At 37.0% G+C, this 13,521-nt stretch overlaps 1 protein-coding gene across 1 annotated transcript in view; it reads right to left on the bottom strand.

Annotated features, from left to right (window-relative positions):
* Positions 1-8,157: 8,157 nt before the first annotated feature.
* LOC124170911 (protein PXR1-like) overlaps positions 8,158-13,521 on the bottom strand; it is a 29,662-nt gene continuing 24,298 nt past the window's right edge. The window contains exon 4 of the mRNA XM_046549960.1: positions 8,158-9,948. Coding sequence (XP_046405916.1) covers positions 8,370-9,948 — 1,579 coding nt within the window. The 3' untranslated portion in view covers positions 8,158-8,369. The remainder of the gene's footprint in view (positions 9,949-13,521) is intronic.

Raw genomic sequence — 13,521 nt, 5'->3', positions numbered from 1 at the left:
GAAATAAGTTATTTTGCATGTTACCTGATATGAAATGCATGGATGAAGATAGGAAGCAAGGATGGTTGCATAGCACTATATCAGGAAAATGGCCAAATTGGAGCAGTGAATAGAGTGCCCCGTTCTCAAACTCCATCTAGGCCCCTGTGGTCCTCCCCCTGCTGAGTGCTGGTCCTTCTGGCCATGGCTGTCCACCACCCTAAGAAGGGGACCAGCATGGGCCTGGCCTCATCATGTACTTGGTATAAGTGAATAAACGTGTCTAGTAATGCTGAGCTAGAGTTTTCCTGCACCTTCCCAGGAACCAATTGTAGCCTCACGCTGTGTTCCTTTCTCAAAAAAGTAGATATTCAAGTGGAAGCATCAGATTTCTCATACTCCAGCCCTGCTTTGGAGCCTATAGTCGTAAAAGGGTTGAGGGAAGGGCAGAATTGTGAGGGCCACGTGGGTAGTGACTGGCTGAATGCAAATAGGCCCCAAAATATCCAAAACTGTGCAGAAAATTATTCTCATCTTATAAGTGCCTCTCATTTCTGCACAAATTGGAAACTTTCCAGAAATTCCCTTTCACTTAACCCTTTTACTGTCAGCCCATTTCGAGTGAGATGTGCAAAGACTGCCAAGGCTATTTTCCAGAATTTGCAACATTTCAGATTTTTTTAATTTTCAACTACTTAATTTTAATTAACAGGGTAACATGGGGTACAGTGAAACATAGTTTTCCCGAAAAATATTAGAATCCGACCAGAGGCACTTTTAGTGAGTTAAGTGTGAATGCACTACCTGCTGTTTATTTAGTTTCAAACTGGCTGCTATTGTATAGTCATGTTAGATCAGAATGTTTGTTTTTCCTGATAAAAAGTAAATTTCTGACGCTTCGTAATAATCAGTATTGCAAAATTTTACTTGTGTTTATGGAATGAAGTGTTATATTTTTGAAAACAACTTTGTCTGGAGTATAGATGGAGGTAAGTGACATTAACGTTCATCAGTTTTTGTGTGAAAACGTGGTCTTTGTGACTCTGCCATGCAGGGCACATTGAAATATTAATCATTGGGGCAGAGTGAAACGTTTCACTCTGCCCCATAGGATTTAAAAATGCATTATTTTTGCAAAACTTTTATTTTTTTAGTAATTTTAACTCATTAAAGTATAATAATGTCCTTGCTAAGGCCTTAGATGCTGAAAATATTTTTTTAAGATGTGAAAAATGGTAATTTTAAGCCATTTAAGACATATTATAATGCTGCTGTTGACTATTAGCTTATGGAAGACCCTGGTCAAACATTCACAATTTATAACGATGCTAGCTGCATGAATATAGCTCACCAGAAGGCAACGACACTAATCACCATTATAGCAGCATTTCGCAGTACAGGAATTGTTCCTTTTGAAGCTTTGGTAGAGCAGGAGCCATTGTTGATGGAAAAAATCTCGAACCAGAGGCTTCATGTGCAAATGAACCCACCTCATCTACGAAAAATTTGCAGGTGTTAAAATATTCTCCCGAAGATGTCAGTGCGTATCCCAAGGCTAGTAAAAGGAAAAATGAAAGACGTGGCTGCAGGAAGGGCAAAAGTATCATTGCTACCAGCTCACCAGAAATGAAAGCATGACAAGAAAATTTCAAAAAAAAAAATGCTCGAAAAGGAAACATTGCAGTTAAGAGGACACTTTTTGGAAGAGAAAAACTGCATGTTTCAAATTCTAGCAGTGACAATGCCGATGCTATTACCCTGAATGATTCTGACAACGATGAAGACCTAATGTCATCATTAAAGCCAGATGAGTTTAAGAATCTGGACAGGGATCCAAAAGCAGATGATTATGTCTTGGTGCAATTAAAAACCTCCGGCAGGAAGAAATATTATGTTGGTGTTGTAACCAAAGAAGAAGACTATGAAGTAAGGTTTTTTAGGAGCAAAAAAAGGATAATTCATTTCTAAAGCCACCAGCTGAAGAGATAGTGCAGCATAGCCACATACAAATAATTCTAAATCCAGTTCAGCGTGGGCAAACAAAAAGACTAAGGAGCTACTTATCATTTGGAATAGACTTTTATTCTATAAACATGGGATAAAAGTCTATGAATATTTCCTCATAGTTATTGAAAAGTTATATTTATTTGGTAGCTGTGGACATCATTATTCTACTATTGTGAAAAATTCAAGTTTTTATTTATAAATCCTAAGTAGCTAATATCATTTCAGCATTAAGAGCGTAGTTATTTAAGTCGTAATGCCCAAAAAACTATTATGAAACATTTTTGTTAAAACCCCGGTAAATGATTCATGTTGATATGCTATGAATGTGTGTATCATTCTGCCCCATCACCTGTTTCAGTGTACCCCACACGTGGGACACAATCAAACAGATGCACGGTTGATTTCAAATTATAATTACAGATACTATAAAATATTTCTCAGCAATGAAATTTGTGTTGCACAATGGGCAAATAGGCATCTAATTAGCCTATGTATCAAAACATCATTGGAATATATAAAAGTGGATTTTAAACTAAATTTTGATTATTTGTTTCAGCCTCCGGTTCCTCTATATCTAGATTTTTTTCCAATACTTAGAATATATTTATATCTTATAACCATAGATAGATTATGGGAGTTTACTTAAATTACAGCCGTTGAAAAGGCTACAATCACGAAAAAACAGTCAAATAAGTCAGGCCGATAAATAGGCCCATGGCAGTTTTTGCTCAACCAGCGAGGGCTGATATATCAGCCTGGTTAAATGACAAAGTTTCACGCTATCTCAGTTTCATTTTATTCAGAGGTTTTATATCAGAAATTTGGTTTCCATCTACATTAATTCAGAGTTGTTAACACCAAAAATATATCCCCAAAAATGTAATCTCTATAATGGTGACTTTTCAGCATAATTTTCTCCCAACTGAAATCCAATTGGATGTATAAATATGGACATTGATGGATGTGGTGACCTGCCATCTGCAGATAGAAAAAGACTAATGTATTCCTACTTTTTGCATCACCTTAGTATATTAAACAGACAAATGCAAGCGATTTAGATGGCTATAACCTTCCTCTTTCTAAATATGAAGCCCATTTTATTCTATGATCATTCCTTGCCGAGTGATTCCCCTCTGTTGTACCAATAGGGTGGTTTCCTATTATTTTTTTATTGCCTAAATCGAAAGATTATTACTCCTGGAGTACGTATTTCACGCTTTTAGATTTTTAAATGACGATATCTATTTTTCGCGATTAAATGAAAAGTGAAAAATTTCAAGCGCGCGAAAACGCGACGCGTAAGTAGGAATGATGGGAAAAAGTCCGTGCGACGCATTTCTGGTTCCCCCTCCCGCCTTGTGAGGTGACCTTGATCGACGCTCTGAGCGCTGATAGGACGCAGGATGCTAGCGGGTAGCTGAGTACCTTGCTGGCTGGTAGCGCTTGGCTTAAAAAAGGTTTATTAATACCTTATCAAACGAAGAAAACTTTCCGACCTTAGCCAGTTTAAATAGGTGATTATTAAGACATGTTTCCCTGAGCTCTGTGCCTCATGCATGCATTGGTAACCTCAGACGATGTATAACTCCTATCCTCTCGTGTAGAAACTAGGTCCCTGTGACGTCATGTGGAGTGCAATCGCATGGGCGCCAATCTGGCCTTTTTCAAATGAGGATAAAATTTGACCCTTGCCATTCGTCTAAACCGGTATTTCAAACACCAAATAATTTGTGTATTATGAATACACTAATGGTGGGTAACGAATCGCAATCAATGCCTTTCGTTTTCTTTGATGAAGGAAACTACCCTATTTTACCCCTTAGGTAACTTTGGGACAAATTATTTGTCTGATTAAAACCAAAGAAAAAAATAATTGTCCCAATGTTTGATTGGCTACTTTTTTATTTAGACCAATTGCCCCCTCTACTGTGAAGTAATGATGAATATAACATAAGAATTATAGAAAAATTAAGAGATTAAACACATTAAAGAAATTGACAAACCCACAAGTAACCTCAATAAAAGCTTTATAAATGAATCATTATAAGTCCTGCAAATCAGCATAAATAAAGAATCATCTGATAAAATTCAGTCCTACACTGTCCCAAATCTTTAGGATAAAAACACCTCCACAAACAACTTGCTGGGGTAGCCTGATTCTTTAGATGACATCTTCTTAAGGATATTCTAGAAGCTCTTCTATCTGGGACCACTTCCACATATTTCCAGATTTTGCCATGGATGAGATCATGAATCCATTCATTGTTTTTGTGATCCGTCTTGGATACAGTTTACCTTCATACACCTTCCAATATGTTAGGGTATTCGTCTTAACTGCATCAATAGCCTCCTCCAAACTCTCGTCGGTATAATTTTAGTTTGCCATTTAGGCTGTAAGTCGGGTGGTAGCTAAGACCTCAAGGCTGTAATACTATGAACTGCCTGGAAAGCTGTCATAACACGGACCATATGAAAAAACACTGCTAGCTGGAGTTAAAAAAGGAATTTACGAATTGTCATTAATTACATAGCAATTTTTAAAGAAAATATGCATATACTGTGGTAGCATAAGCGGATTCAACAAGTAATGGCCAGGCATATTGAAGAAACATGTCGATTTCATCTGGAGAGGAGGCAGGATAAGGAATACGTACGTTTTGAATACAGTGGTGATATTTTCATTAAATATTTGTGTGTCAAAATTTGTAACTTAGCTAAGTAACTCATTATCTAACACCTTAAAAAAGAAGAGAGAGAATGAATTAACAAGGAGAGTTTGCAAAATCCAGGTCTGGGATTCAATCAAACTCGGCAGCGTTAGTCCATCAGGTGCTATCCTCCAATCACCCCAATGTGGTTGGTTACATAACCAATGGTTTAAACAATAAATGCACTTAAAATTTTTCAGGTCAAATGCTTCATTTTTTCCAGCGCTCAGAATTTTCTTACTGATTCAAACTTAAAACTGTTCAGATCAGTCTGCATGCCACAGGAAACCGTAGTCCAGTGGTCTCAGTGTTTGATTGCCAATTCATAACCTCAGGTTCCAATCTCATCTGCAACATTTTTATTCATTGTTTCTTTCAACCTTTTCTTTTACAGAACCCAGTGTTTCACTAATATTTCCAAGATTTTAACTGAAAATTTAATTTTTGTGGGTGTAAATATTTTACACACATGTCCCTCTCCAGATTCCAATGGTTATTTTCTAAAAAAATTTACGGCCCATTTTGCACTTGCATCCGTAACCCTGGCGCAGGAAATGGAAGGACATGACAGTGTTCTCTGTTGTCTTTTGGATCATGTACAATTTTTGAGGCTGGAATCCTGAGAGGGAAAGGTCTCTTTCTTCTGGAGCTACGGTTGGTCAACCACCCTTTCAGCGAGCAGTACACTGAAATACAAGCCAACTGCAACAAGAGGCTCCCAAGATGCATCTTGTAGGTAAATTTACTTTAACTTCTCCCAGCAAAAGAATCATCGATTCTTATGGGTAAAACATATAGCTTCAAGGTTATTTTTTTCCCTACCCCACAGGCAGGGTGCTGAAATTTTAACTGATAATGCAATCTGATTAAAAAACAAGGCTTGAATTATAAGAATATGAGTCCATTATATCATATTGCTACATAAAAGGAAACCAAATATATATGTACCGTAAAAATGCTTCGTGTAGGGATGAGGGCATAATACATATACATATTTATAGGTAGGTTTCCGAGTGAAAAAATGGCAATGCTGCATGTGCGTAAAAAATTTCCAAGCATTAAATTAACTTTTCAGGGAAAATCATGGATATAACCGTGAATCAGACTTCTGGAAAAGAAAAAGTGGAAAGTAACGACAAAAAAATGTGTTGCAAATGACACTTGAACCAGGGATTTCAGCAAAACAATCAAACACCGTAACCTATTAAAATTAACAACCTTTGTCTCTGTTCTTTCTGGTTTAGTTAATTACACATCAAATCAGTATCGGTAAATATTCATTTTGAGTTCTAAATGTAACATTTCCTGTACATTTGCAATCTCCATTAACTTATGCATTCTTTGATCACTCTTTACCCTTATTGTTGTTCCACACCTAGAAATGCTGTTGATGATTTTCAATGACAACTACTATGCATTACCTTCATCTTTTGCAGGAATTAAAGTTAGAGGTGAGACAAAAGGTACTTTGATTACTAAATCCAACTTTTTCCATAGAGTAATGCTTTTGTTGGACCCATGCCTGGCAAGAATTTCAGCCAGCTGCTGACATTGCCTCTCGGCAGTCACCTTCCCCTGAGGCCCTTGAAAATGCCCGTAAGCGAAATCAGGATATAATAATCCCCCATATAATTTATCAGCACATTAAATAGGCAGTCTCACACGGGCTGCTCTTTTCCTTGCAATATCCCCACATTTTTCCACGTGCCTAGTGCACTTGTATTAACATAGGCGTACCCAGTGAGGGGCAGCTGCCCCCCTAGAAACAAAAATCGCTTAAGTCTTTAAGCAAAATCAGTACTGAATTGAAACAAAAGTATTCAACAAATTTTCTTTAACCTTTTCCCTACTATACACGTATATATACGTGTGGACATTTCCTGACCCGGGAGACGACGGGCGTATATTTACGTGTGATATTTTCCTAGCCAGGATAGCGAATGCCGTATGTATACGTTTTCTAGCTCTTCCCATTTTAGGACGGTCGCGGGTTAACGTCGTCTGTCTCGGGACCCAACCCTGTGGGGTTTAGGGTTTAGGGTTTAGGGTTTAGGGTTTAGGGTTTAGGGTTTAGGAGAGCAGGTACCCGGACCCCTCGTCTATTATAACCCCTCTTAGCGCTAAGGGACAGCGGTCATACAATTGTTTATCCAGTCAGGTTTCGAAATAAATATCTGTTCATTTCTCAAGAAAAATAAACTAAGAATTGAATTATTTGTCTTTTGAGCAGCATTTACAATTTTTAAACAAAATTCTACAATAAATATTAACTTATATCTCGAGTTATGTATAAACGTCAACATGGAAATCGTTGTTGCATTATATGCGTTAATATTGGCCTTAGAGCTTCGTTTGAAATTTGACAATGCTAAAAAAAAAATGAGGAATTTAATTCAAAGTCTGAAATTTACGTGCAAGCAACAATTATCCATTTGCTAAATACATATAAGCAATACAGTTGGCCGCGAACTAATGCCGCTGGTATGGTCGTAAACCCGGAAATGAGGGAACACAATTACTCTCGGAGTCCGAGATAATGCGGAGTCCCAGCGGAGAGGGGTCGAAAAAGGTTCCGCGAGACCCTTCTTAACGAATGTCCTCCAAAAATGCTCCGTACCACGAGAAAGAAGAGTCTCTTGGGGCTCAGTACAGCAGTCATGCTAAGACGAAAACTCCGCCGTCTCGAAAGGGTTAAACCCACGAAAAATTACATGTTGTAGTATAAGATATGTAACTAAAATAAAACTATTTTTCAAGGAAATAATCTCATAAACTAATAAAGTGCTGTTATAATTGTCTTAAAATGTTGGTTTCATTCACCTTTTCCAAGCTAAAATGTCACAACTTGGCTGCCCCCCCTAGTTATGATCCTGGGTACGCCCTTGCCTATTGACTATAGTGCAAAGATTTATACTATTAAGAAAAAAATTAAGACAATATCATATCCACAGATAATACACATTAGAATGCTATCAGAATCATTTGGTGTCAATTTACACAATCAGTTCACCCCAATGTCTATGATTAATAGTTATTTCACATCATCCGTTCTTGTTGCCCCAATTGTATTTGCTGTGTATACTGCTTCTTCTCATCACTGATTTTTACTCTTCACTTTTTTAGATGTTTCCAGTGACTGTCGCTACACTGGTGGCACCATAAGTGAACCAAAATTATAGTACCGATTACAATTTTCACTCTTGCCTACGGAGACAGCATTAAGACTTATAGCCGCACTGTATGATATAGCTTTTTGAGATTGGAATTGATGGAGGCCATAATTTTGGGATAGGCTATACAAAACTTAAGGCCGGCCATGTGTCTATGTTTATCAGATTGGCCCTGCAACAGACCAAAATGTTAGCTTAATCTAATATTGGATTCAGAGCAAAATCAAATCCCAACATGAGATGATGGGAAGGCAATAATGTTTTCTACTGTACAACAAAAATTCTGCAGAAAATTGCCAGGCTATTGGGTTTTTATTATACAACTTTCAATGATATTTATGGTAAGAACATTATACAAATTACAAAACTTAATCAGATATTATTAAGATGATGAGTATGCAATCATTTTTTCTATTGTACTAATGAAATTCTGTAGAAAATTACCAGCATATTAGATTATGATTTGTCTTTGTCAGGAATTTACAATTAAAACACTATGAAACACTTAATCAAATCTCCCATACCCTTTTAATTTGTCAAGGTTAGCTCCACTGAAAAGTTTGCTAGAGGCACGGATTGTGACCTCATCAGTTTCCTTGTTGCTCAAATGAGCATTATATGTAAACTCATTGGTGATCTTACTTTTGTTTTTACACATGACTTTGGTATCCAATGAAATTGGTACCTTCAGCTTTCCTAAGCGTGACTCACCTGGAATTTCAGCCTCATCTAACACAACCACATCACTGTCATCAGTACCATTTGCGTTACAAGTTTCTTCACTGTCACGGGACATTTTTTTTTTGTCTCCATTACCACTCAACATTTCTATTTTACTATCCCCACTACACATGGATTTTGAAGACTTTTTCTTCTTCCTTCTCACAGCAGTGTCTGGGTAACCAGCTGCATGAACAGTACCTTTTTTTGTGTAAATAGTATGCTCCCGAGTATCACCCTCATAAATGTTTGGCTGGTACCATACTTTTTCTGAGGCTTGAACCTCAGAGTAACACCAATTTTTCATTCCCATACTTTTTTTTGCTGATGATTGAGAATGATGGGCAACCTTGTTACTCAATCCACCGAGCACCATGATCTCGAGCATTTCATCAACAGTCCCAGCCAAACTTAATTTGTCCTCCTCTTCCAAGTATGCCACACTAACACCTTTGGGCTCCGTAGTGGAATCTGGCACATTTCCATCCAGAAACTCGGTAAGTGATGGTGCAGCATCACAGATTTTGGGACTGGCTTCGTCTCCATCACACAACCTGACTCTCTTCTTCTTACACCTATATTGCTCTCCTCCACTCTCAGCAGGTACTTCATTTCGATGAGCAATGCTATTAACTTCCCCATCCAGCTCATTGGTTGAATCTGGAGTCGAGGGCAGCTTACATTTCATAGATAGAGTACTTGAACTGTTAACAATTTCCAAGTCTTCAATATTCATTTTCTTCCTTTTCTTGTTACGTTTGCCAGTGCTGCCAAAGATTGCAGAACTCTGAGATACTCCTCCTTCCACCACATTGACATTGAGCTCACTGGCAGCATTAGTAGCGGCAGAATCACATCTGCTCTTCCCATCAAGATAAGGCAAGCCCTCCAGCTCAGAGGTGGAATCGGGTGCACTCTTCACAGCATTATCTAAGGCGGATTTGCTGGCTTCGCCTAAATCTCCATGCTCGACAGCATTTACTTTACCACTATTCCCCTTATAATTTTCCCAATCACTTGCAGAACACCCAGGGACTGCCAGGGCTGGAGTTACATCAGGATTTTCCGTAGTATCTATCTCCTTAACTTCCTCCACCTTCTTTTGCTGACCACTACTCTCACCCCAGAAATCTTCATTTCCTGCTGAATTTTTAACCACTTTCTTTCTATTTAAATAGTCTGTAATGCTACCACCAATTATGGTTTTAACTCCGAAAGAGTCATCTTTAGCTCCAACATCTTGAATGGGGCATACCTCTTCATTACTTTCACCTTTTAGTTTGTCATTTGGGACACCTAAGATACAGCCCAATTCTTTGTTAGTATATTTGGACACGTCTTTTCCTCTTGTAAACTTCTTGTAACTGAAAAGAAAAAAGAAAAAAATTAAAGGACAGCACAGAGTATTTCAGAAGCAATGCACTTAAAGGAACATGTGGCAATCAATCACTGACTGAAAATACCTAGGAGTGAAGATTTTCTTTTGATATGAAAATTATTATTTTTCATTATTAAACCTTGTATTCATGATTCTGCTCCGACGCCAGGTAGATAGAGGAAGTGAAGTTTTTGAAAAGGAGAACAGGAGCAAGAGCTCACTTGAGTGCATTTTGTGCCCTCTTGCAATCACAACCATTGCATTGTACAAAACAATGATTTTATTTATGATTCATTACTGTTATCTGATATATTTTGCATGCCTCTCAGGAATACTCAATAAGTTTCTTTCTGCCAACATGGTGGGGAGCCTGTAAGACTCATAATGATTTTCAGCTGCCAATCATTCCTGCCACGCCTGCTTTTACTAGATTCCATTGCTGATTGCCTGTAGGCATTTACTACAGTCTCGAAGCACAGCGCCATCTTTGTCAACATACTTCTTCCACAATACTTAGGAAGAGCAGAATGTTTTTGAGGAAATGAAATTTTCATTTTTTTAAATTAATATAAAAATATTAATCACCAAATAAAATGAATCGTCGACAAAATAAATACCCCAGGAACTTCAAAATTTAGATAGAGACATGAAAAAATTAGAAAGTAGCCTTTTGAGAGTTTTTCTCACTCAGGAGCCACACCTTGGGAGCATTTGCCATTTCGGGCATTGAAAACGAGCGAAGAAAAGTATCTCCAGGGTGTACATAGTTAACTACTATAAAGGAAGGAACATTTGCATAATTCTGGTGCATTCAAATGACTGCTTTAGCCTAGCAATCAACACGTCCTGCAGACAATGGCCCTAAAGGTAAAGTCAGTAATCACATTTTCCAGGGCATAACAGAGCATAACCTCACTTAGGTGGTGAAAAAAGAATAGCACTAAGTAGAGGATGAGTGGTCCAAATAAATGCCAAGACACAGATTACAATTGTAAGTATTTCACATATTTTGTCATTATGGGTGGGTGAAAAGAGGGAGAGGTTTGAAATTATATGTTATGAAAATTAGTTACAAAAGTAAAAATTAAATTATCAAATTTTAAACTAAGAATCTCAATTAAATAGCAAATTTTTGGCTTTTTCATTAGAACTTCAAATTCAAAAGGGGTCAATGAGCTACCCCCTTCCAACTGTTCAACCACATGGCTTTCATAATGCATGGAAGAGGAAAGCCTGAGTCACCAAATGAGCATAATAAAACAAATTGAGAGTACTGCTTGGCAACACTAATTTCATCAAATGTAAAAATCTCTGACATGGCAGAAGAAAATGAAGGCCAATCTTAGATTCAGCCTTGAAATATGATTCAATTAATGAGGCAAATAATCTTATTACTGCAGGATTGTTCAACTATTTCTAGAATTGGATGTTTGTCAAAACAGAGAAAAACAAAATTTCAAATGGTACTCGAGTGCAACAGGAGAAAATACGGAGGGATGAAATTTGAGGGTATTTCTATACATGTATTCCAATTCGGAATAGAGAGAAAGTTCATGCATTCCTGAATAACCATAGATTCTTAAAACCATAGAAAAAATACTTTTTGCGGTTCTGCACAATGAAATTTTGTTCACGAACCTCATATTTGGATTCAGTATGCCTTAAACCACAAGAACAGGAAGAAATTTAAAATACCCAAAACTTTTCCTTATTAGGCCACTTTGGAACACAAATTAACTGAAATCATACATAATGCATTTTTAAGTCATTTACTCCGTAACATCAAAGTGGGAATGTAACAATGCCAAGAATATTTGATTTGATTTAAGCAATGTTCAGGATTTCTGTTTTTGGGGCCTTGGGAGCTGATGGTGAGAGAGGAAGAGTTGGAACAATGATGGAGTAGAGAGACGTGTGTGACATACAGTAGGGCAGATCGAAAAAATCGATTTTTTTTTCAAATCCATCTGGCCAAATGAAAAAAGTTGTGGGACTGATCAAAAATAAGGCCTGAAAATTTTGAAAACTCTAGGTGAACCCCTAACCCTCGCTCAAATGCCATGTATAGGGGGAGGATCAAAAATCAATATGGTAATTCTCCATAGATTTTGCTGAGTTACTTTGGGCAAAAATTTTGTGCATTTTACAACATTTTTCTTACTTTCGTGTCTGTCTATCCGTTTGTTACGGTGGAATTCTGTTACTCATTTCAACACACTTAACAACTAGCTAGAGCAATGAAACTTTATATCTAGCTCAGATCTCGATGGCAATGCATATTCATATGATTTCAGTCATGATTCTGGCTAGATTTCAAAAAATATTAACAAAATTAATTTTGAACGGAAATTTAATTCCACATTTTGCCACCAGTGGCGCTGAAATCACATTTCAGCAAATTTGTTGTGTGACATGTTGAATGTTGTGCAACATATAAGCACTTTTTTCAGAAAAATTTTATAAAAATAATGTATTATAAAATTTTCAGAAAAAAAATAAGAAATGTCTGAAAATTTTATTCATACTGTAAAATAAAATTGCGTACATTGATTCAATAAAAACTATTTCATTGTATTATTGATATACTTAAATCATTTAAAACTAAAAAGAAGAAAATAATATTATAAACTAAAAAATTTAAAAACAATGTTTCTCTCGCCAACTAAAAAGAAGAAAATGAATTTCTCTGTCCATATCCGAGTCTCGAAATGTATTGTTACTCAAATGGTCACATACTTTATGACAATCATTACAACCAAAAAGAAAAACGTTGGGTACGGTCGGTGAAGGTTTTCTGGCGATGGAAACTCATGCTATGGCGAGTGTTAACAAAAAGGGGCTCGAATAAACAATTTTTTTACATGATTATACATGCATGCTTTTTATGCATAGGATCAATTGACGGTGATTCGGTTACCTCTTGTAATGGCGGGGGTCTTGCAATAGCCCCTAATGTGGTTCTCCACGGCATAAAAATTGAGTGTCATTTAAATGTTGTTTTCATACAACTTGTTGAACATTTTACAGTTATTAATGAGCATTAACAGTTACTAAACAATGGGTTTCATCTCAAGCCATAAGAGGATGCAAATACACCCATGTCTCGTATAGCGCAATTTCGATTAGCGCAATTTCGATATAGCGCAAATTCGTTCCTCGGGGAAACATTGCAACGCAGTGTAGCCTAATCAAAAATCTTAAACGCTCTCGTGATAAAACGTGAACTTGCGCTAGTACACACGAAATTTCTATCATTTTACGCATATTCACATTATTGCTTGCCTCAAATCTTCTTTTTTGTTTATATATTAATCGAAATCCATTGCTGTGCAATGGCCAAAAGTATTACTCGTAATTGGGTCCAGATAGCCGGCCTACCGAGGTAATTTATCTCGTCTCCTTAACAGAATAATAATAAATAATTTAGTTCGTTAATTAAGCGTGGGGCAAGTGGAAATGAGTTTTTTTTTCAGCAATACGGTTTGAGACGTATCTTTGTCGTCATAGGTTATCGGGCGATTGACTTCCAGGTAGAGAGTCTACGCTAAAGCCTTCAAGG

Source organism: Ischnura elegans, chromosome X (assembly GCF_921293095.1).
Source record: "Ischnura elegans chromosome X, ioIscEleg1.1, whole genome shotgun sequence".
Classification (NCBI taxonomy): Eukaryota; Metazoa; Arthropoda; class Insecta; order Odonata; family Coenagrionidae; genus Ischnura; species Ischnura elegans.
This window is presented reverse-complemented; position numbering and strand designations above follow the sequence as displayed.